Source organism: Elephantulus edwardii, unplaced genomic scaffold, assembly GCF_000299155.1.
Source record: "Elephantulus edwardii isolate Elephantulus edwardi_28Jun2011 unplaced genomic scaffold, EleEdw1.0 scaffold00116, whole genome shotgun sequence".
Classification (NCBI taxonomy): Eukaryota; Metazoa; Chordata; class Mammalia; order Macroscelidea; family Macroscelididae; genus Elephantulus; species Elephantulus edwardii.
In genome coordinates, this window is record NW_006399866.1 from 3,903,487 (window position 1) to 3,928,761 (window position 25,275).

Below are 25,275 nucleotides of genomic sequence, written 5' to 3' on the forward strand. Positions count from 1 at the left end.
CATAGCATAGCACAGTAGGTTACGCAATAGGTTGCCACCAGAGCTTTTTTGATATATAGTATTCAATAATTTTAAGTTTTTCCAATTCCAATTTAACAAAAATTTCTTTTGTTTTTTTAGTATGCATCTTCTATTGGTTTTTATGTATTTAATCATAATAGACATTTTAAATCATCATCCTACTGAGCGGGAAATTGGGTACTAGAGGAAAACCATTTGCCTTTCGGGCAGCAGTCACTGGGTGCAGTGCAGTTCTAGGACCTACAAAGAACAGCCGCGGGGTCTGCAAAGCCAGGGCCCACCATTCGCCTCCTGCCCCCCTCTCTGCGCTTGCTCACCCAACGCCATTTTTGAACCTGGCACATGCGCCATACTTTTTGCGCTCCTCTAGGATAACTATTCGAGTCTACCACAAGCGTGCGTATTTATGAAAATAGAATATTGGGCCAATAATATTGAACTCGCGGAAAAGACTCATTTTTTTTTTTATTTCTCTTGAGATTTGAAAGTGGAGCTTTGCCCAGCTAAAAAATGGCGCCTCCAGCTTCACACCCCTAATCTTGCGGTTTCGGATACGTGGGGCCGAAGGTCACACCAGCGTGTTCCAGGCAAATGGGCGGAGCCGTTACCATAGCAACCTCCTTCAGCCCCGGTGGATCCGTCAGAGAACCCTCATGGATATTGAGGCTCTGGCGGCTGGTGGGGATGAGAGCGGCAAGGGGGCCGAGGGGGCCGGGCCGCTGCAGGATGAGACCCTGGGCGTGGTGTCGGTGCCCTCCCAGTGGAGGAACATCCAGGACAGTCTCGGGGAGTCGGTGAGGGCGCGAGCCCGGCGCGGGGCTGCGCGGGAGGGAGAGTGCGCGCGCGGTGCATCCCCCGGTGCTGATGTCTTACCGTTTTAGTTTTGTATTTTGATCCGCAGGTACTAACTCTTGGCTTGCTTTTTGTGTAGAAGCTCCTCAGTATTTCAACAGCAGCAATGTTCGGTCGGGGTTTTTGTGGGTTTTTTTTTTTAAGCTCTTCTTCCAAGAATCTTACTTTTTTTTTTTTTTTTGCCAATGAGGAAAATAAGTTTATTTTAGGAAAGGACTCCCCATTATGGTTCTAAGAGGTTCCCAAACTTGGTTAGCAGAGATACTGGCAGAAAGACAGTTAAGGTGAGGAAAGAGAAAGATGATCTCCAAACTTTTAAATGGTTTTCCACTGAAGGTTTTGGACATTTCAGACTAACTTTCGTTTTTCATAAAACCGTACTCCATCATACTGTTAGGTGCCGTGGAGTCGATGACGACTTATAGCGACCCAATGAACCTGCACCGTCCTCAGCTCTGTCCTGCTCAGCCATTGTTACAGTCACTTTGTCAGTCCATCTTGCATGCGGTTTTCCAAGGCTGTTCCCCAGGTTGCTTTAATCACGTCACCAACAGTGCACGTTTTCACGAGTGAATAAGAGAAAAAGCACTCCTTTTGTGGAGTTTACGTTGGAGAGTTTCAGTAGATGGAAAAGAAAAAAGGTCTGTAATATAAAGTGTACCTTGTAAGAAGATGACTGTCTTAGACAAAAAGAGTGAGGCGATGGAGGGGAATGAGAGGGTAGATTGCATGATGGACATCATGGAGTAGTTGAACTTTGAGGATAGACTCGGAATATTGAGAAAACCTTGGGTAAGGTGGATTGCCTCAGTGACTGGGGTAACGGGATTAGGTGTGTTGGAGACGACGGGGTTGGCACAGGATAGAACAGGGTTCAGAGCTGTTGTAAATAGGGTCGCTATGAGTCGCAAGCAACTCCATGTTACTTAACAACAACCATCTAGGATCCAAGAATTCTGTTAGAGTGAGTGGCGCATGCAAAGGCCCTGAGGCTGGGCAAATTTGCAGTGCTTGAAGAGGCAAATAAGGGCAGGTAGCTCTCCGTAAAGACATTGGCTTTTCCTCCGAGTGAAAAAAGCACTTGATGCTGTTGTATCTTTCTCAGGAGAGCAAACAGCCTTAGCTTGTCATGATAGTAGTGGAATCTGTGGAGCTTTCAAATCTTTGCTGATGCTGGTGAGAATTTCTATGAAGTCTGGTAGAGAGATCAGGTTTCTTGCTACACGCTAAACAATGTACAGGTCTCTAGCAAGGATTTGATCAGGTCTCACAACACTTCTCTTGCTATTTTCTAAATTAGTTCTAATCAAAAGCCAAGATGCCCTGGCAGCCAGTTCCAGGAGGTAGATGATTTGAACCCACTAGCGACTCCTCAAGAGAAAGATGAGGCTTCCATAAAGAGTTCCAGTCTTGGAAGCCCATGTGGAATCATACTATGTGTAGTATTTTACAAATCAACTTTTCTCACCTACTATATTTAAATACACCCAAGTTTTAAAATCCTGTTTCTGTAGTGTCATTTCATGTAATGAGTCTCTTTTGATTAATGAGCCTTTGCCTTTTCTCTCTTGTCACCAATCCTATGATGACCGTTGAAGATACATTTTTATGTGGTTTCTGAATTAGTTTGTGAAAGTCTTTGAAAAGTTGAAAAAAACATTGATCTTTGCTCAGCACTTGTGGCGGTGAGACATTGGAATGTACTTGCATGTCTCAACAGTGGATTTAAAAGAAAACTATTCATGCTCTTTGACCTGACTTAACTTCTTGATTTGGGCTTGTGTGGGCTTTTCTTATTACAGTTTGGCCTTGGGCCAGTTATGGAGTCTCTTCTGTATAGTGAGTTTTGTTGTAATAACTTTTGAGGGAATTAAACAATATTACTAATTAAAAAAATCAGCTGGGCAGCACAGTCATGTTCAGGTGTTTGGAGTTCTGAATCCTTCTGTCTGAGCTGGAGGGTCCCTAATTTTTTACAGATACTGTGGTGACTTAGTGTGTAGAGTGTTGCACTGCTAACCAAAAGCCTGCATTGGTGATTCCTATCCACCAGGTAGATGCTCTAAGGGAGAGTCTGAGCAGGATCCTCCTGGTAAGATTTACAGTGGTGTTCTGACTCTTGACAATGGTTTTATAAAATCTCTCCTGATTATTGTGAGTAGCAAAGTTTAGAACACTAACTGAATGTATCTTTTTCCAACAGAGTCGCCTTTCTTTTAGAATCCACCCTGCTTTTCTGATGTTCCAGGGATTTTCTCCTTAGGATAAGGATGTTAGCTCCCTTAGAGCAGGGAGTAGGTCTTGTGTACTTTGGGATCACCTAAAGGCATTCAGGATGTGCTGAGTTAATTTTTTTTATTATTATTAATTTCAATGAAAATTGACAGAGACTTTGAATTTCCATTCATTCATTGTTGCACTTTTCTCCCCTCCCAGCCCTCCCCCCCTCAGTATACCACCCTCTTGAAAAAGTAAAATTATTTTATTGTTTTACAGTCCCTCCCCCAGGTCCACTGCACTATCCAGCCTTCGCTCTGGACTCCTGTCATGACAAAAATACCTAATCACATATCCCTTTTAAACAGTTCTCTCCCTCATCTGTTTCAATGCAGTATACGTTATTGAACCCATCTTTCTCAGTCTCTCCCCAACCCCAAGGTCAGTCCTGCTTTACAACAGTGGCACCATGCAGTATTTGTCCTTTTGTGACTGAGATATTTCACTCAGCGTAATGTCCTCCAGGGTCACCCATTTTGAATAATATGTCATGAATTCCTTGTTTTTCAGTGCAGCGAAGTGTCCCATTGTGTGAATATCCCACAGCTTCTCTATCCATTTGTTTGTTGATGGGCACTTGGTTCCAGTACTTTGCTATTGTGAACAAAGCCTCAATAAACATGGGTGTGCATATATCTGCTTGGATGTCAGTTACGGTCTTTTTGGGGTATATTCCCAGTAGTGGAACTGCTGGGTCAAATGGTATCTCTATTTGCAACTTTTTGAGAAAGTGCCATACTGCCTTCCACAGTGATTGCACCAGAGTTAATTCTTTTATCCTTTCATTCTTCTCTAGAATCTGTTTCTGCATTGAATGAATGCAATTTGGCTGCCTAGTTGCTTAAAGGGAACTCTAGTGGCCTGGTGGGGTAAGAAACTGCGCAAGGGAGAAGGATGGGCAGTCTTCCAAATCCACCACCTGCTCCTTGGGTGGAGGATGGGCAGTCTCCTCCTGTGCTGCTTAACTGCCTCTGAAAACCTGCTGGAGGGTCAGCTATGGTTGATTCTGACTTGATGGCACACACAACAGTTGCTCGTTAGGGGGCTCTGGTGGCATAGTGGCGAAGGAGTGGCGCTGCCAACCTATAGTCAGGCAGTTGGAATCCACCAGAAAGAACAATGGGCAGTCTTCTTCTGTGTGATTCACAGCTTCTGAAAACCTGCTGGAGGGTCAGCTGTGAGTGTCTCAACTCCATGGCATGAGTTGAGCTTTTTGGCAAGTGCAATTTGTGGGGAGTTAGGACTGCTAACCCAAATCACCAGCAGCTCCTGATGAGCAAACTCCTCCAGTGTGAGTTACAGCGTTGGAAACCAAGTGGAAGGTCCTGTGGGAGTCTATTCTGACTTGACTCAATGGCAATGAGGAGCTCCTTTGTTGCGCCCTCCCTCCTAGACTGGTGGCCTCTTCCTGGCCTCTGCAGGTTCTGTGGCATATGGCACCCCCTGCTGGTGCGTGTGTGGTGTGTGTCGTCAATCTAGGAAAGGGCCTTTTGCAGACTTTCAAAGGAGAATGAAATCTGGTTCTCAAACTCTTTACTTTTGTTTGAACAGTTAGATTTGTCTCCAGGCAGACTTGAGGAGTTCCTTGCAGTAATTTTAGCACAAAGGTAGCATCTCCCAGCTCGTGTGAAAAATGTTCAATTACTGCCCTTCACCTTGATTGCTTCTCAGCTCCAAATCATTCCTATAGTGACTGCGTGCTGCCCTCATATTCTCAGGCAAATTTAAGTAAACAGGGGATTGGATCTTGAAGCTGATTCAGGGTTTCCTGCATACTGTTAGATGGTTAATTGTATGTGTCACAAACTCACACAGCCCAACTTTGTGTCTGAAGGAACATTCCCATCTCATTCTCTGCTTAATATCATCAAGCCGTATTTTACACTTTGATCATATGTTGTCTTTTGGCATGCTTTTTCTGTGTGTTGATGATTGAGTACTGAATTGTGTTGTCATCTGCATTACACACAGGTATTCTCATCAGGTGTGTATACAGGACCCTGAAAGGAAGTCAGGACTTGGGAATAAAGGTAACCTAAAAATAAAGGAGTGGCAAAAAAAAAGTTTTTTTAAAAAAATAAAGGAGTGGCGTGGCTTCTGGGACCTGATAGCATGATAATAACAGGTCGCTCCCCTAGTGTTGTTCAGTCTCCTTTGGTGCGCTGTCCTTAATCTGTGGAGAGGAGATGAGGTGGGAGGGACCTTGTCCTACAGTAGACTGAGAAGGAAAAGCATTTGGAAGGGAGGTTATGGTAGACATTTTCTGTATCTTACAGGGATTAAATAGAAACAGAGGATGAAAGAGGTGCCTTTAGAGATGAGAGGCCCTGGATTTAAAATCCAAATCTCGGGAACTCTGGTGGCCTAGTGGCAAGGAGCTGCAACTACAATCCCAGAGGCACACGGTTCGAATCCACCAGATGCTCTGCCGGGAAAAGGAGGGACAATCTCCTCCTGTACCAGTCAGATCTGATTTGACGGTACACTCACACAAAAATAATAAAATAAAAAAAAAATAAATAAATTAAAAAACCAAACAAATAAAACTACTATTCAAAAAAAAATCCAAATCTGTTGCTGTTGAGTTGATTCCATCTCTAGGGGATCCTCTGTGTCACAGACTTGCTCCACATCACTTTCTTTACAGAAGCAGATTGCTACGCCTTCCTTGGAACTACAATGTGGTTCACATTCAACACTTTTTTTTGGTAATCGTGGATTACAAAGGAACCCGCCTGTGCGATGATTTAAGCTCTCCCTTGCTAACCAAAAGATTGTCACTTTGGTGCCAACTCACTAACAGCTCCGGGATAGAAAGAAATGACAGTATACTTCTGTAAGGAATTACAGCCTCAGAAACCTTAAGAGGCAGTTCTGCCCTGATTTGTAGTGTTTCCTGTGCGTTTGAGTTGACTCAGCAGTGGATTTTAGCTGAACCCAAACCTTATACACCTTTCATTGATGTTCAGTGGGCCTAGGATGTACAGGTGAGGGGCCTGCTGGTGTGATCACCACACCTGCAACATCAGCATCATCTGGAGCTTGTTAGTGGAGCAAACGTGGGCCTCAATCCAGACCTGCAAAACAGAAGCTCCGTGGAAATCAGGAGCAGTGTTTGTGTTTCCCCCAAGCCCTGCAGGTGAGTCTGCAGTCCTGTCCCACTCTAGACCCAGGTGTGCTGACTCAGGCTAGGTTAGAGAATGAAGTGGAATCTGCTGGCTCTGTCCAGAATGTGCTCCTCTTGTCCTGGTGTTGCTGCCTAAGAGGAGTAGAGAAAGTAGCCTTCAGCTATTCATACCATTCTAGACCTACGCTGTATCATGTTGTATTTCTTCAGCTGATAGACATTCTCTTCCTTCCCCCCAAATCTCAGGGTAACAGGTTCTAAAGAGGGACTATTTTTCAGAATTCATGCATGTAGTTAGTATATGCACCCCCATCTAAGAGCGATTACTAAATACTTGGTAGGTTTTACAGTCAGTGCATCTTAGAGTCTGGGAAATTCAGAATGTATGGGTTTTTTATTTTTATTTTATTTATTTTTTGAATGTATGTTTTTTTTTATAAGACGGTAATTCCCCTGTGCTTGTGATTTTGAAATTTTCCCATCCCATAAAGATAGCTTATGACTGGATTTATTTGCCTGGACATTTCTGACTGAATTGCTGATGGTTAGAAGAGGACACTAGCATCTATCTAACCTTTGAAACTGGTGGCAAAGAGGGGCACTGTTCCCTCTCAGCACACTACTTGGGCCATTGTTGGCATTGTGGTGCTGGGTTGAATGGGTAGTACTGCAGATCCAGTCAGGCCATTTACTTTGTCATTTCAAGTGTACTCAGAATGGCCCTTTAAAAGGAAGGCCTCGTCAGTGGTGGTTCAGGGTTCTAGGAGTCCATGTAACCACTGGGCCGTCTCTGACACTGGGTATAAATGCTTTGATAGCAAGCTACATAAACCAGCATCATTTACTTAAGGGTGCAGAGATGTCTCTGGAACCTCAGCACAGTCTGCTGTTCTTCCTCAGCCTGGAGACCTGTCTCTGCTGATGAGCTTTCTCTGCTTGCTTCTCCTGCCCACATCCTGGAGTTTGACTGATTTCAACCCCACGTTTATGTGTTTCCATTCCAGGCAGATACTGAGATGATGAAGGCAGATACAGATAATGTAGTGAAACTTTGTCTCAGTCTTGAATTCATCTGGAAGAATGGAATTGGCCCAGTCCGAATGAGTGTCCAGATTTCATCAGTAGCCGTGGTCTGTGTACAAGGTCCCTAGGGAGATAAGGCTACTGGGACCCAGCCTGTGATGTAGGAGATTTTCTGAGGAGACGCTTATAGGGTTGACAAGTACTCCAGAAGGTGTGCCTTTCCTCTCTGGCCCAGGAGTTACAAAGCCACTTCCTATTCCAGGCTTCTCAAGCAGGAAAACTGGGTTCAGAGTGTAGAGGATGCATCCTCCCTGACCCTAGGCCCCAGGCTTCTCATGTGGTCTCTGCTCCCTAGGTCTGGCTACCTTCCTTTCTTAAGGCCAGCAGAGCTTTGGTTTAGGAGTTCCCTTCCCCATGACCTGCCAGTGTGACCATGTCTAGTCTGGCTCCAGGTCGCTCTGCTTTCCCCCACAGTGGGCCCAGTGACGTCAGCACTGTTATTTTGGGTCTCAGTGTTGCTGATGCCCAGGAAGCAAGGAGTTTGGTACCACCAAGTCCTTTCTCTGACTTCTCAGAGGGCTTCTTTCTTTTCTTTTTTTTTTTTTATACCGTTGAGTTGGATCGAGCTTACACAAGAGGAGATTGCCCTTCCTACTCCAGTGGAGCATCTGGAGGATTCGAACCAAGTGCCTTTGGGATTACAGTGCAGCTTCTTGCTACTAGGCCACCAGAGCTTCAGGGTGGTTTTTGGGTTTGTTTTTTTTTTTTAGGGTTTTATTTCTTAAGACTCCCTCTTGCCTCAGTCCCTCAGTTCTAGAAATGGAGGGTTCCATTCTTCTTGGTGGCATTGAGCAAGCCATCTCTTCTATGGGTTTTGGGCCTTATTCCCAGATGGGGTCAGGGTTGGACCAGATAAGCATATCTCAAACCATGGTAAGCTTATTTAGGTGTTTTGGAGTGACAAGAGAATAATGGTGGGTTCATATCAATTCACAGAAAAAAAATATGGTATAAGGTCATTGTTTTGCATTTATTACCCTCTATCCCCACCCTACTCCCCCCAAAATATTCTGTCTCACACACAGGAGCCTCTTCCCAGTCCCTAGAGAAGGACATCATGTTTGGGAGATGGTAAAAAGATGGTAGATGGTAAAAGAGAAGACACCCTCGATGACCAATAGATTCAATGTTGCTGCCCACCCCCACTGCATGTTGTTGGTTTTTGTTTTGTTTGATCCACCCTTTCCTTACTCCACCACCATACCTTTCTACTTTTGCCTACAGCATTTAACACCTGTCTCCCATTGACCAGCCCCTGATTTGATGGCCTAAGTCTCAAGCCATCAGGATTTCTGTGTGATTCTAAGCTTATTGTGCTGCTGTCAGTCTCTTATGATGCAGCCAATATGACTTCAATTTAAAGGTGTTAAGTACAACTGTAATGTACAACTTCTTTTCCTGGAAGGTTCTGAGAAAAAGGTCCTTGTTCTTTAACTACCTCGCCAGGATTGCCTTCTCATGGGTTAATACTGCTTGTCTTCAATTTGAAGCCAGGTGCTGATGCAGGCCCTCGGGCCCAAAACATTTTTCTTCGGGTTTTGGGCTGGCTAGTGCCCCGGGGTTACCTGGGTTAGATTGTGCAGTGTCAGGGTGCCCCCCCCTTAACTGGGTTAGATTACCTGGTGGAAGAGTCATCAACAACCTGCGTTATGCAGATGACACAACCCTGCTTGCTGAAACTGAGGAGGACTTGAAGCGCTTGCTGTAGAAGGTCAAGGACTGCAGCCTCCTATATGGATTGAAGCTCAACATCAAGAAAACAAAGATTCTCACCACTGGGCCAATGGGCAGCATCAGTATGGATGGTGAGAAATTGAGATAGTTAACAGTTTTAGTTTACTTGGCTCCACAGTCAACACTCTTGGTAACAGCAGCCAGGAAATCAAGAGACAAATTGCATTGGGCAAGTCAGCTGTAAGGGACCTCTCAAGAGTAGTGAAGAGTTGGAGACTAAGGTGCACCTGATCTTGGCTATAGTCTTTGCAGTTATGTGTTATGCATCAGAGAGTTGGACAGTGAATAGGGATGATAGAGAATTGATGCCTTTGAGCTGTGGTGCTGGAGAAGAGTATTGAATGTACCATGGACTGCCAAGAAGACGAACAGATTCATCCTAGAGAGGGTTAAACCAGGCTGCTCCTTGGAGGCAAGGATTCTGGGGCTTCGTCTGATATACTTTGGACATGTTGTAAGGAAAGACAGGTCTTTAGAGAGGGACATCATGCTTGGTAGGGTAGAGGGACAGCGTAGGAGGGGAAGACCCTCTATGAGGTGGATTGATTCAGTGACTGGGGTAATCGGGATGGGTGTGTCAGAGGCAATGTGATTGGCACAGGATAGAGCAGGGTTTAGGGCTGTTGTACATAGGGTCGCTATGAGTCACAAATGACTTGACGTGCTATGCATCAGAGAGTTGGACAGTGAATAGGGTTGATAGAGAATTGATGCCTTTGAGTTGTGGTGCTGGAGAAGAGTGTTTAATATACCATGGGCTGCTAGGAGAACCAACAAGTTTGTCCTGGAGACGGTGAAGCCGGAATGCTCCTTGGAGTCAAAGATTCTGAAGCTTCATCTGACATACTTTGGGCGTGTTGCAAGGAAGGACTGGTTCTTGGAGAGGGACATCATGTTTGGCAGAGTGGAGGGGCGGCGGAGGAGAGGAAGACTTTCGGTGAGATGGATCGATTCTGTGACTGGAGTGGTGGGAATGAGTGCATTTGAGATGGCTAGGTTGGCACAGGATAGAATGGCATTAGAGCTCTTGTACATAGGGTTGCTATGAGTCCCAAGCGACTCAATGGCACATAACAACAACAACCCTTGATGAGATGCATTGACACACTCTGTCTTTGCAAAGAAGACTTCAAGCAGCAGAGACTGGGTGGGTGGCACAGGATTGGCAGTGCTTGGTCTTGTTTATAGAGTTCAGTTGTCTGTAAGAGTCAGGTGCACTTGATGATACAACAGCAGCAACATAAGTTTGTCTTTGTTTTTTGGCATCTGTTATCCTAATAAACAGTAAAGGTGTATTAGTGAAAATGCCTGAAAGTGGTTAGTTGAGAGCTTGATCTTCAGTAGATGAATTATCTGTGGTTATGATTTTACATTACTTTTTACATTAACACTCTGTTAGAAACCTTGTTCTGCATTCATGGGGCATGGTTAGGGCCAGGAATTTACAGTGTTTGTGAGAGAGAACACTGAAACAATTAAGACCTTGAGTCAGGCTGCCCAGGTTCAGGTGTCATGGTTGTTTATTTGCTGTGTGCCCCTAAGTTAGTTACTTTGCTTCTCTGTGCTTCAGAGCCAATATTTATTAAGTTAAAAAAAACACCTGTTAACTAACTTCATAGGATGATTGTAAGGGTGCATAAGATGCTATGAATAAAGCTTCTGGGACAGTGCCTTCTAGGCAGTGAGCATGTATTGGACACTCATTGTTGTGACTTCCGGCATGTGTAAGATTCACTTGTGACCTCTTCATATTTTGGCTTGGTGCATGTTTTATCCCTTGGGCATCTATGAGTTCAGCACATATTTATTGGATCCTTTCTGTGCGCATGCTCCCTCAAGGCCTGTGGCTTCAAATCCTGTCTCCGAGTGATGTTCTTCAGAGCCTCCATGTGCCCGTCCAGCAGTCTTCACGATGCAGCACAATTGCCCCAGTGTTTCCTTCTCTCAGAGTTTGTTGTTCTGGTCAGATTCCTGCATCCTCCTAGTTCTTAAGGTGAACACCCTGGAGTGACTCTGAATTCCTTTATTTCTGCATACTGTCCATGATTTCCAATCTGCCATGTTATTTCAACACTCCTCCAAAACCCCCTTTTTTGCCCTTGTATACTTTAAGTCTAACCACCCTTGCCCATGATGCTCTCTCGTGAAGCTCTCCACTTGACGGTCTTCTCATCTTTCATGTACCAGCTCAAATGCTGGTTCCTCAGGAATGTGTCTCTTTCCATCTCTTCCTAATAGCCACCCTCGCAGCTTTCCTTCCCTCTTGTAATTCAGAATTGTTCAGTATACTTCGCGTTCTTTCCCTTGTTCAGTGTCCACTGCCATTCCCATATAAGCCTCGTGGGCACAAAAAACTTGCCTGTTTTGTTTGCTGTTGTAACTCAGGTACCTAAAACAGAACCTGGAAAGTGCATACAGAATATGTCTTTGTATAAATGAGTATCTACTGTGTACCAGATGCCCTAGGAGGAGCCAGGGTTACCAGGATAAAGCATATGCAGTTCCTGTGCCAGAGAAATCCACAGTTCAGCATGGGGATGGACTGTAAAGAGAATTACAGTAGAAGGTGAGGCCTGGAAGGTGAGGAGGGGGTACACAATGAATATGCTGCATTCTGAGGAGAGCTGGGATCACCCATCTTTTCCCAGGTTCACGCGGAGATGGTCACACTGGGCCAGCTAACTGGCCATCACCCCTGACCCTCACCATCCCCAGGCCCAAGTGAGCTGAAGGTGGGGAGAGACAGTATACCCAGGGATTTGTCACTGCCTTGTGAGTACAGATGCCAGAGGAGTGGCCAAGTGTGGGGGGTCTGTTGTCATAAAAAATAGTGATAGCTGCCAAAACAACTATGAGATATCATCTCACCCCAGTAAGAATAGCAAAATTTAACAAAACAGCAAACAATAAATGCTGGCAAGGTTGTAGAGAAACTGGAACCCTTACTCACTGCTAGTGGGAGTGTAAAATGGTGCAACTACTCTGGAAGGCAGTATGGCAGTTTCTCAAAAAGTTGTAAATAGAAATACCATTTGACCCAGCAATTCCACTACTGGGAATTTACCCTAAAGAAACCATAACTGCCACCTGAGCAGATATATGCACTCCCATGCTTATTACACAATGGCAAAAAGCCGGAAACAACCCAAGTGCCCATCAACGAATGGATAGAGAAAGCTGTGATATATTAACACAGTGAAATACTATGCAGCATTGAAAATCAAGGAACTCATGAAATACTATGCAAAATGGATGACCCTGGAGGACATTATGCTGAGTGAAATATCTCCGTCACAAGAGGACAAATATTGCATAGGGCCATTGTTGTAAATCAGGACTGACATCAGGGTTGAGGGAAGACAGAAAAGGAGTGGAGGAATGATATATATTGCATTGAAACAGATGAGGGAGAGATCTGTTTAAAAGGGACATATGAATGAGTATTCTTGTCATTACAGAAGTCCAGAGTGAAGGCTGCATAGTGGAGTGGAGTTGGGGGGAGGGATTGCATAACAATGAAAGTTTTTCTCTTTCTTTTCAAGGAGAGGAGTGATTTGGGGGGAGGGGGTGGGCAGGGAGAAAAGTGCAATGAATGACTGGAAATCCTAAGTCTCTAAACTTTCATTAAAATTAATAAATAAAAAAATTATAGCTACACCAGAGAATGCTTCATCTGGCAAAGACTGGATAAGACTGTGAGAAAGGACAGCAGGCATTTCCTTCCCAGATTTGAGGATTGTACCTGTGCCCAGCTAAGCAAGGGCGGAAGAATTGGAGGCAGATGGCAGGGTGGAGAGAAAGGCCCCCTGGAGAGAATCTGCCCCTCCCCTCTCCTGCCCATCATGGATGCATCTTTCTCTTGATCACGTGAACACTTTGGAAAGTGTACCGTTCAGGAGGCTGCCTGCCAAACGAGGGACTTAAATAGGAAGAAGTGCTGCTACGTATTGAGGTGGCGAAGATGTCTGTTGTTGGCACTAAGATTGCATTTGTCTTACCATTATTTTCAGGCAGAAGATACACAAATAGCCTTTAAGTTTATGAAAAGATACTCAACATCATTAAATCCATTGCTGTTGAGTCAGTTCTGTCTCATGATGACCCTCCATTGGCGTTTCAATGTTGTAAATGCTTACAGAAGGTTGTCCATCTTTCTTCTGCAGAAGGCATGGTGGATTTGAACTGCTTTTTGCCTAGTAGCCCAACACTTAATATATTCTGCCACTAGGACTCCTTAGTTATTAGGGGGGTGCATAGCAAAACCATAGTGAGATGCTGTTTCACTTGGGTTAGAATGACATAGAGGCAAAACAAGTGTTGGCAAGCATGTGGAGACATTTGAACCCCGTCCATTGCTACAGACAGTAAAAAACGGTATAGCTATTTGTGGAAATCAGTTTGACAGTTCTTAAAAAAGTTAAACACAGAAGTAACCGTATGACCCAGCAATTCTACTCTTACTATTAATTTTAATGAAAATATACAAAGATTTTGGATTTCCATTCATTCATTATTGCACTTTTCTCCCTGCCCACCCCTCCCCTCCAGTTCGAGCTTCTCTTTGAAAAGTAAAAGAAAAATTCTTTCATTGTTATACAATCCCTCCCCTCCCAAGTCCACTCCACTATGCAGCCTTCGTTCTGGACTCATGTCATGACAATAATACCTAATCATATATCTCTTTTAAATAGTTCTCTCCCTCATCTGTTTCAATGCAGTATACATAATTTATCCCATCTTTCTCAGTCTCCCCCCACAACTCCTATATCTGTCCCGTTTTACAACAGTGGCACTATGCAATATTTGTCCTTTTGTGACTGAGATACTTCACTCAGCATAATGTCCTCCAGGGTCATCCATTTTGAATAATATTTCATGAGTTCCTTGTTTTTCAGCGCAGCGTAGTATTCCATTGTGTGAATATACCACAGCTTCTCTATCCATTATTTGTTGATGGGCCAGCAATTCTACTTTTAGATGTATACCCAAAGCACTTGAAAGGATGGATGCAAACACACTTGGCATTCATTGCAACACTATTTAGACTAGCCCCCTAGTGGATACCGCACATATGTCTACCAGTAGGTGAGGGGATAAACAAATCGTGGTCTGCACATGCAGTGGCATCTCAGTCATAAGGACAACTGAAGCTCTGATGTGTGCTGTAATGTGAAGGAACCTAGAACATATGTTGAATGAAAAGTCAGGCACAAAAAGAAATATTGGATGATCTTATGTGAAACACCTAGACTAGGCAAATGTCTAGAAACCAAAAAAAGGGGAAATGAATGCTTAAAAGATAATGAATTCCTATTAAGGATGATAAGAGCTTTGGAAAATGGGAATGGTTACACAACTTGGTGAACATAAAGTCACAGAGTCGGTTTTCTGTGAGTTGTATCTGTGAAAATGATTGACAGCAAATGTTCTGTTATATGTATTTTACTATTTAAAAAAAATAGAAGAAGATACTCTTGCACCCTCTACAGATGGCCTGACAAAAAGTTCAGAGCTAATTTCCATTTGCTTATTTGGTTAATGTGAACCTCCTTGAACGAATCACCGTGACTCAGTCAGAGAAAAAGTACTCTGATTGACTAGCTTGAGGTATATGTAACACTTAGTGGAAGAGAGGAAGGTTGAAGGATCATCTTCACCCAGATCACATAGCTTGGAATTCTCCTCAGATGTGCATTTTCCAAGAGGAGGGGGACAAACAAGGTAGATGACATGAACAGAGGTCCTTTGGCCTGGGGAGAGACAGTCGTACTTACAGTGGTGTCACAGATGCACTGGGATTTCAGTGAAGGGTGCTGGAGATATAATAGGTGGTGACTGCTTTGTATTGCTCTCTCAACAGAAAAGCTGCCAGACAGCCGGGATCGCCACAGCTGAGGTATCCACCCAGGCCCGGAAGCAGGCTGATGTGGAGGTGCAGACCGAGGCCCCGGCGCCCATCAGCCTGCTGTCTGCATCCCAGCACGACAGCCCCCGGCTTGCAGCCTTTCTGCAGAGGGTGGAGGGCATGGTCATCCAAGAGCTGAACAAGAATCGACAGAGCCACGCGTTTGATGGGTTCGAGGTGAACTGGACTCAACAGCAGCAGACGGTGAGGAACAAAGTAGTGCACCCAGAGGCTAAGCCCTTTTTTAATTCCTTTTGCTCCATCCAAATAGTAACATGCAGTAGTCATAACAATTGGTATTCTTCAAGACTGTAAATTTTGCCAGGGTCAAAAAGGCATCATGCTGGAAAAGATATAAGAGAGGAAGACCTTCAATAAGAAGAGTGTATAGTCACTGTAACAATGGTCTTGAGGATGGTGGGGATGGTGAGTATGGCCCAGGGAGGGCCAGGTTCTGAATTGCTGTTCATAGTGTCACTATGAGTTGTGGCCTTGATGGCATCTCACACCACCACTAGCAACCTTATCTAAGGAGGCCTGGTGGCATAGTAGGAAATGAATCGGGGTAATGGAAGGTTTGGCAGTTTGAATCCAGGAGCTGCTGTGGGAAAGAATGATGGACAGTCTCCTCCAATTTCCCTTGGAAACCAATGGAAGGTTGCTATGACTTGGAACACATAGTACCACACGTAGTTTCACTTCTTAAAATGGCCATATGAAGTAGTACATTAAGATCTGTACTTGAGATGAGGTACCAGGGTAGAGACACCTGTCTAAGTTATCTTATCAACTAGATAGATTGGCATATGAATGCTGGTCCGATTTCATTGTGTGCTCAGTTGACTTCAGTGTCTCTAAGGCACAATCAGATGACATGTAGGGAATTAATATGGCCCTTCTACAATAAGCTTTGTAATTCTACCAGATGACTGAATGGCACTGTGCAGATGAGGTGCTTAGGCCTCACCAAGAGAGGACTGGTTAGAAGGGTAACCATTTCCCAAAGTGAGCTAAAGACATGTCATCCTTGTTTCTAAAGAGCATTCTGGTATTTCTTTTAAGAATGATTTGTTTGTTGTTCTGGCAGTCCATGAGATGTATGGTCACTCTTTATTACCAAAATTGCATTTTAAATGTGTAAAAAGAATGAGGGCAATATCTGACTGCTACTAACTCCACAAAGGGGATCTGTTCCTGTCGAGAGCATCCGTAACACAAAATCAGTTCTCGTGAGTTCAGACATGCTCCCCACACTCCTGCTCCTACTTGTAGCCAAGCCTATTGCTTTATTGGGTATGAAATCTGTTACAGTAGCTACACAGAACTCACAGAACCATACTTAAAATTTTGAAGTTTATTAGGGAAGTTAACTAGTGGCATCTCAGATTGGCAACAGGATACAGTTTCTTAATCTAGAAAGTTTCTTAAGCATGCTCACAGGCTCATCAGCCTGGAATTTAGGCCATAGTCACAAAGCTCTTAGTCCTGCCATTTAAGACATCTCTTCCTCAGTCCTCCAGCATATTTGGGTGAAGTGCTCTGGCTCCGTGGGGCAATAGTCCCAGGTCAGCCTCCCTCACATCAGGTCTCTTTTTTCTTCACCACAGCTGTTAGGACTGTCCTGTAGCCCCCAGTCTGAGTGGTGCGAGAATCATCCCAGGGACAAGCACTGCATTATCCCAGGGACAAGCACTGCATTCTCCGCTTCTTATTTTTTGTTGGTCCTGAGATTCCTCCAGATTTCTGCCACTGAACCTGTTCAGTTTAAACCTGGTTGAATGCCGAAACTAGCCATTCCCCTTATGAATGCAATAATACAACTCTGTTTATATGTTCCTGCCCAGCCATGTGACAAAGCACATGACCTAGGAAAGCCATTTTAAACAGTAGGCCCACAATAACAGAATTGTTTGAGGCTGAAGAAAATGAAAACAAATCCTTGAGAACCAAAATACAACCTTGAGTCTATCCCACCTGAATTTAAAAATCATTTTCAGAATTAATTTGAGGCATTGAAAACCACTGCTTGAAGACCAGTTGGGTTGTGGGATGACTTCTAGTATATCCATAAAAAGAACAAAGTTCATTACAAAGACAGAGGAGAATGAAAAAACTAAAATGGATGTCAGAAGAGACTCTGGAAATTGCACTAGAGTGTTAAGAAGCTAGAACAATAAGAAGAAAGAGATGTTGAAGTCAAAGAGCTGAACATATTTCAAAGGGAAACTCAAGAAGACAAAGCAAAGTATTATCATGGAATATGCAGAGAGCTGGAATTACAGAATAAGAGAACAAATTGAGTTACGATACTGAGAGATGCTATGGGCAAAGTATTGAATGATTCAAGAAGCATTAAAAGAAGATGGAGGGAGAAAAAAAAGAAGATGAAGAGACTATACAGCGTCACTGTACCAAAACTAACTGGCTGACACTGAAATATTTCAGGAACAATAGTATGATCAAGATCCAGTGGTAATGGAGGAGGAAGTTTAAGCTGGACTGAAAGCACTGTGAAAAAAAGACAACCCCGGGAACTGATGGAACGCCAGCTAATGTGGTTCAGGTAACAGATGTCGCAGTGTGCCAGGAAATCTTAAGGACAGTCGCCTGGCCAACTGAGTGGAGGAGATCCATATTTTCCCCATTCCCAAGCTAGGTGATACAGTAGAATGTGGAAATAATTGAACAGTATCATTAATATCACATACAAGCCAGCAAAATATTGCTGAAGATCATTCCAAAATGGGATACATATAAAACTGTCAGAAGTTAGAGCTGGGTTTAGAAGAGGCTTTGGCACCAGATATATCAATTGTTGATGTTAGATGGATCTTGGTTAAAAGCAGAAGATACTTGAAGAATGTCTATTTGTGCATTATTGACTATGCAGAGGCATTTATTTTACTCTGTGGATGCCAACAAGCTATGGCTAACATTGGGAAGAATGGGAATCTCAGAACACTTAATTGTGCTCATGTGAAACCTATAAATAGACCAAGAGGCTGTTGTGTGAATAGAGCAAGAGAGTAACACTACATTGTTTAAAATTAAGGAAGATGTCAGGGTTGTATCCTTTTGTCCATACTTGCTCGATCTGTATTCTGAGCAGATTATATGAGAAATTGAATTCTGTGAAGAAGAATGTGGCATCTGAATCAGAGGAAGACTCATCAATCTGCGATATGCAGGTTGGTTATTGAAAGTGGAGAAGACTTGGAGTGCTTGCTGCAGAAGATGAAAGAATACAACTTTCAATATGGATTGCATCTCATTATCAAGCAAACAAAAATTGTCACCATTGGACCAATAGGCAACATCATATAGATGAAGAAAAGATTGAACTTGTCAACAGTGTCATTGTACTTGGAGCCACAGTCCACACCATTGATGCCAAAAGTCAAGAGGTCAGGAGAGTGAGTGCACTGGGGAAGTTTGCAGTCAGGGACCTCCCCACATTACAGAGGAGCTGTAAAGTCAGTTGGAGGCCTGGGGTGTGCCTGACTCAGGTCATCATCTTGTCAGTCACTTGTTAGGCACCGGAGAGCTGGACTAAGGATGACAGAAGAATTGAAGCTTTTGAGCATTGGTGTTGGAGAATGCTGAATGTCCCGTGGATTGCCAAAAGAACAAACAGGTCTGAGAAAGTATAGTTAGAGTGCTCCTTGGAAGCAGCAAAACTCTGTCTCACATACTTTTGGCATGTTGTTAGAAGAGGCTAACTGGAAGAGAGCCATATTTGTTCCATTATGCTTGGAAAGGTGGGCGGGGGGTTGGTGAAAGAGAGTAAGACCTTCAATTAAATGAATTGACATAGTTAGTGACTCCTCCAGTGGGCTTAACTGGGTCAGACATGATGTGAATGGCATAGGAAAGGACATGGTTCAGATCTGTTTTTATAGAGTCACTGAGTCATAATTGATGACACATAACAACACCACCACCACCACAGAAAGCATTGGTTCTTGTGTCCCCCTTTTTTGCAGCAGTGTTTGCCCAGTGGGATAAAGTAATTCCATATTGAGCATTTCTAATCTACTTCTTTCCTTTACTGTTCATCTATCTCCAGTGATACATGGTGCTTCATCATTTGGCCTTGGTTGATGTAGAAGAGTTTATATAGTTGAGAGGAACAATAAAAATCACTTTGAAAACCAATTTGGAAGCGCTGCATCTAAGTGTAGAGTCACTGTCTTAAGTACAGCATGAGGAAAAGAATGTCCTGACATGAGAATCTCAGCAGGTTCTGTGTATTTCACATTCTAATCAATGTCCATTTCAGGAACAGGTTTGAGGCCTTGAACACTGATGAACGAAGACCAGATGAGTTGTGAGAGGAGGATTTCAAGGGTATCATCCAGGAAGAGTGCAAACAGTCATTGCAAAGACAGAAGAGGAAGAGAAGACCAAAACGGTTGTCAGAAGAGACTCTGAAAATTGCACTGGAGCACAGAGAAGCCAAAGCAGAAGGAAGAATTCAAGATACTAAACAGTTGAATAGAAGATTTCAAAAGGCAGCACGGGATGACAAAGTAAAATATTACAATGAAATGTGCAAGGAGCTGGAGTCAGAAAATCAAAAGGGCTGAACTCGCTCAGCATTTCTTTGTTGTTGTTTTTTATTTTTGTTTTTTTTTCTTTTTTATGTTTGTTTGTTTCTTCTTGCTTATTGGGCATTTCTTAAGGTCAAGAAACTGAAGAAAAAATTGAAACCTCGAATTGCTATAATTAAGGATATTTTAGGCAGAATATTAAATGATCTAGGAAGTATTAAAAGAAGATGGAAAGAATATTCTGAGTCACTGTATCGAAAGGAATTGGCAGACACAGAAGAATTTCATGAAACAACAGATGCGCAAGAGCCTATGGTGATGAAGGAAGAAGTTCAGGCTGCTTTGAAGGAAATAGCAAAAAAATAAGGCCCCAGGAATTCACCAATTGACATATTTCAGCTAACAGATGCTGCCCTGGATGTGCTCACCAAGTTGTGCCAAGAAATCTGGAGAACAACAACTTGGCCAACTGACTGGAAGAGATCTATATTTGTTCCCATCCCAAAGAAGGGTGACCCAACAGAGTGTGGAAACTATAGAACAGTATCATTGATTTCACATGCAAGCAAGATTCTACTGAAGATTATCCAAAAACGACTGGAACAACACATCAGCAGAGAAGTCCAGGCTGGGTTTAGAAGGGGTCGTGGTACTAGGGATATTGTAGCTGATTGTTACATGGATCTTAGCTGAAAGCAGGGAATACCAAAGGAATGGCTATCTGTGTTTCATCGACTATGCAGAGGCATTTGACTGTGTGGTTCATAACAAACTGTGCCTGACTCTGAGAAGAATGGAACTCCCAGACACTTGATTGTGCTAATGAGAAACCTATACTTGGACCAAGAGGTAGTCGTCAGAACAGAGCAGGGAAACATTGCATGGTTTAAAATTGAGAAGGGCATACATCAGGGATGTGTCCTGTCTCCATACTTTTTAAACCTGTATGCAGAACAGATCATCCGGGAGGCTGGGCTCTATGAGGAGAAATGTGGTGTCAGGATTGGTGGAAGATCTATCAACAATCTGTGTTAAGCAGATGACACAACCCTGCTTGCTGAAACTGAGGAGGACCTGAAGTGCTTGCTGCAGAGGGTCAAGGACTGCAGCCTCCAATATGGATTGAGGCTCAATGTCAAGAAGACAAAGATTCTCACCACTGGGCCAATTGGCAGCATCAGTATGGATGGTGAAGAGATTGAGATTGTCCACAGCTTTAGTTTGCTTGGTTCCACAGTCAACACTCTTGGAACCAGTAGTCAGGAAATGAAAAGACGTATTGCCATGGGAAAGTCTGCTGTTAGAGACCTCTCCAAAGTACTGAAGAGCAATGGTGTCTCTCTGGGGACTAAGGTGCATCTGATACAGGCCATGGTCTTTGCTATCACTTGTTATGCATCAGAGAGTTAGACAATGACCAAGGAGGATAGAAGGAGAATTGATGCCTTTGAGCTGTGGTGCTCGAGAAGAGTATTGAGAGTACCATGGACTGCTAGGAAAACAAACAGATTCATCCTGGAAAGGGTTAAACCAGGGGGTCCCTGGAGGCAAGGATTCTCAATTCTGAGGCTCCGTCTAACATACTTGGACATATTGTAAGGAGAGACCGTTCCTTGGAGAGAGAGATCATGCTTGGGAGGGTGGAGGGACAGCGCAGGAGGGGAAGGCCGTCTATGAGGTGGATTGATTCAGTGACTGGGGTAATCGGGATGGTTGTATCAGAGACAGTGCAACTGGTACAGGACAGAGCAGAGTTTGGGGCTGTTGTACATAGGGTCGCTATGAGTTGCAAACGACTCGATGGCATGTAACAACAACATTGATGTCCTTTTTAATGCTGGTTGTATATTATGTTTGATGATGATATACTTTTATTCTATATTATTATGCTTTTTCCACATTTCTATGGATTTATTTGTCCACATGTATATCACATTCCCCTTTTTAATTGTAATTTGGTTGGAAGTTTACAGAGCAAATTTGTTTTCCATTCAATAGGTTATGACAATATAGTTCTTATAAAGCATTCCTTGCACTATTACTTTTCTTTCCTTCGTTACTGATTTCTGATTACAAAAGTAATAGATGTATAATAACTGTTTTCACAGAAATACATTATATATAGAGAGACAATGGAGGTTAAAACTTTGGTTAATAATCTAAGAAGGTGGAATATATGAAGAATGTGGCATCAGGATTGGAGGAATACTCATTAGCAGCCTATGATATGCGGGTGACATAGCTTTGCTTGCTTTGTGATGAGGACGTGAAGCACTTAGCACTGAAAATCAAAGACTACGCCTTCAGTTTGGGTTTTATCTCAACATTAAAAAAAACACACCCAGAAAGTCTCACAGCTAAACCAACATGCATCATTATAAGTAGAATGAAGACTGAAGTTGTTGAGGATTTCATTTTACTTGAATCCACAGTAAACACCCATGGAAGCAGCAGCCAAGAAATCAAGTGATGGTATTTGCTGTAATACAGAGACGTTTAGCAAGAAATCACATGTTGTATTACATTGGGAAAACATAATGAAAAAGACCTTTAAAGTTGTTTTAAAAAACGCACCCAGAATTGTCCCTGGAGGACTGTGGTCTGTCTGGGCCGAGCTGGAGTATTTTTCTCATGGGTAGTTGAAAGCTAGACAGTGAATAAGAAAGTGAAAGATGAAATGATGCGTTTGAATGATCTTGTGGGTGAAGAGTATCAAGCTGACTGTGGACTGACTGACAGCACGTGAACAAACTTGTCTTGGAGGAAGTACAGCCAGATCTGTACTGTACGTGGGACACGCTGTCAGGAGGTTCCAGTCCCTGGAGAAACTGGCACACTTGGTAAAGTAGAGGGTCAGTTAAAAAGGGCTCTCAGCACAGTGGCCACAGTAACGTACTTACTCAGTGCCTGGGAGAACGGTGCTGGATGGGCAGTGCTTCGCTCAGTGTACACAGGGTCTCTGTGAGTTAGAACCAACTTGGCAGTGCCTGACGCCAGAGGCTATCTGTGCTGGACATACCACAGCATAGTTATGATTGTTGTCATTGTAAATGGGGTGTTTGGTTTTTTTTTTTAAATATGGAACACTTCACGAATTTGCGTGTCATCCTTGCGCAGGGGCCATGCTAATCTTCTCTGTATGGTTCCAATATTAGTATATGTGCTGCTGAAGCGAGCACATAAATGGGTTTTTTTACAGGAGAAATGTGGTGTCGCTTTCCAGCACGCATAGAACCAGCAGATGCACCATGTCCTGCTACATGGGCACACCAGCTGCTTTTTGGGTTTCCTGTTGTTGGACATTCCAGACAGTAGTTTTACTTTAAGAAGTTGGTCTTTTTTTTTAAATTATTAAATTTTATTAATTTTAATGAACATTTACTGAGATTTTGGGTTTTCATTCATTCATTGTTGCACTATTTTCTCTACCCTCCTCCCCAGTTTGTTCTTTTCCCCTGAGAAGTTTGTCTTAACAGAAACATTTGAAGGAGGTGTGAGTTCGGTAGCCTCCCTTCTGTGACTGTGGCTGTCATTCCATTGTCCCAACATTTAGTCATTTCCTAATGTTGGGCAGAAGGCTGATTTCCAAGTCTGTTACTGCACAGACTTAGAGCAAACGGCACTCTCTTGCTTTGTTATTTTGAATCAGCGGCTTGTTTATTCCCCAGATTGGAATCACCAGGTGAGCCGATGGTGGTGGTGTGTGTCTCCTGCCTTATGGCCTTGTCGTCTCACTTCTAACACTCATTCTGGTGCCCTCACTGCTGCTCTGGCATCTTGAGAAAGGTTGGGGTGTCGCTCCAAGCGGAAATTTTTCAAATTCTAAACAGTGTGAAACAGCTACTGTATGCTTAGGAACTAGAGATGAGGAATAAATCACCTACAGTTGTCTTAGCAACTTTCACCTCTGTGTGGCAATGTTTCCACCCCGGTCTCCACTCTTGTAGTCGCTTCTTTTCAGAAACATCCTGTCCAGTATTGGCAGGGTATCACAACTTCCCACCCACTGATACTTCATCTTTGTCCTTTTTCCTCTTGGCCAGAATTTTTGAAGTATATTTTACAAACAGCAATATTCACTCTTTCACTATTGTGAGCGAGCACATTACCCACCACAGTTAAGATCTAGGCAGCTCCTTATTGTCCCCAAATTCTCCTGTGCCCCTTGTAATCTTAGCCTTAGATTTTAAGTTTGGTTGTTTTTTGCTGTGGTTTTTTTAATGGAAGATTTGGGGGTTTTAAAAAATTTTTTAAATTATTATGTACCATCAAATTGGATTTGACTGGTACAGGAGGGGATTGCCTCTCCTTCTCCAGCAGAGCATCTGGTGGATTTGAACCACGTACCTCTGGGATTACAGTGCAACTTCTTGCCACTAGGCCACCAGTGCTCCCTAGGTTTTAAATTTCATCTGATTATTGCAATTAAAATTTTATGATAATGCATATGGTTTGTTTTTTTATTTTATTATTTTTTGTGTGTGTACCATCAAATTGGGTCTGACTGGTACAGGAAGAGATTGCCCCTCCTTCTTTAGCAGAGCATCTGGTGGATTTGAATTGCATACTTCTGGGATTGCAGTGCAGCTTCTTGCCACTAGACCATCAGAGCTCCCTGCATATGATTTGCTTTTTACTATAATATATAAAAAATTTTTTACACAATTATACAAGTCTGCAGTTTTTCACGTGAAACATTTGTGGAGTTAAAAAACCCAGGTGAGAATATGAATGTTACAAGTTTCCAGAATACGTCCTTCTCTCTCTTCCACTTTCTACTCATCTATATTGCTTATTCTAAAAGAATACCTTTGTTGAAATACATTGTACATAGTATGTTTCACCCATTTACCCATTTAGATTGTGGTGTTCATTGGTATTAATATATTCACAGAATTATGCAACTATCCCAGTAATTAGGTCTAGAACAGTTGTCACCCCCATAAGAAAGGCTGTGCCCATTAGCAGCTGTTTTCTGCTGGCTTCTATCCCTTTACCACCACAGATCTACTTTCTGTCTCTAGAATTGCCTGTTGTGGACACACTGTGTATGTAGATAGAATCGTACAGCATGCGATCTTTTTGACTGGTGCTTTCACTCAGCATAGTATTTTTAAAGTTCATCTGTGTTGTGACAGTGTTTCATGTTCTTTTTATGGCTGAATAATACCCTTATTGCATGTATAGACTATGCTTGTTTATTCATTTCTCTGTCCATAGACATGTAAGTTGTTTCTACCATCCAGCTATAGTGAATAATGCTGGGACATTCACATACACCTTTCTGTGTGGACATTTACTTCCATTGCCCTCGAGTATATCAAAGAAACAGCACTGTTAAGAGTATCTGTAACTGTAGAACTTTCAGGCCATTTTCCAAAGCACTTGCCACATACCGTGCTGCTGCTAGCAGGTGAATGATGATTTCTACCATGTAGCTTTTCATGGATATCGGGTTCTCTCCACTGGATAGTTCCTTCACATGGAATTGTGGTCCCTGGGTGGTACTGTTACTTTATTATTTTTTAATTTTTATTGTATTATTTTTACGTGTTCTGAAATAGCAGGCCTCTGAAAACCCTATGTACAACAGAACACATTTAGATAACAGAAATGGCAAAGGAGGTTGAGTTTTCAAGTATGGAAATACAAAGGAAGAGAAACAGTTGTAAGCAGACACTGGTGATTGGGACATGGAATGTGAGAACCATGAATGTAGGAAAATT

At 43.0% G+C, this 25,275-nt stretch overlaps 1 protein-coding gene across 1 annotated transcript in view; it reads left to right on the forward strand.

Annotated features, from left to right (window-relative positions):
- The first annotated feature begins 740 nt into the window (after positions 1-740).
- WDR34 (WD repeat domain 34) overlaps positions 741-25,275 on the forward strand; it is a 31,048-nt gene continuing 6,513 nt past the window's right edge. The window contains exons 1-2 of the mRNA XM_006892488.1: positions 741-815; positions 14,955-15,203. Of these exons, the coding sequence (XP_006892550.1) occupies positions 15,120-15,203 (84 nt within the window). The 5' untranslated portion in view covers positions 741-815; positions 14,955-15,119. The remainder of the gene's footprint in view (positions 816-14,954; positions 15,204-25,275) is intronic.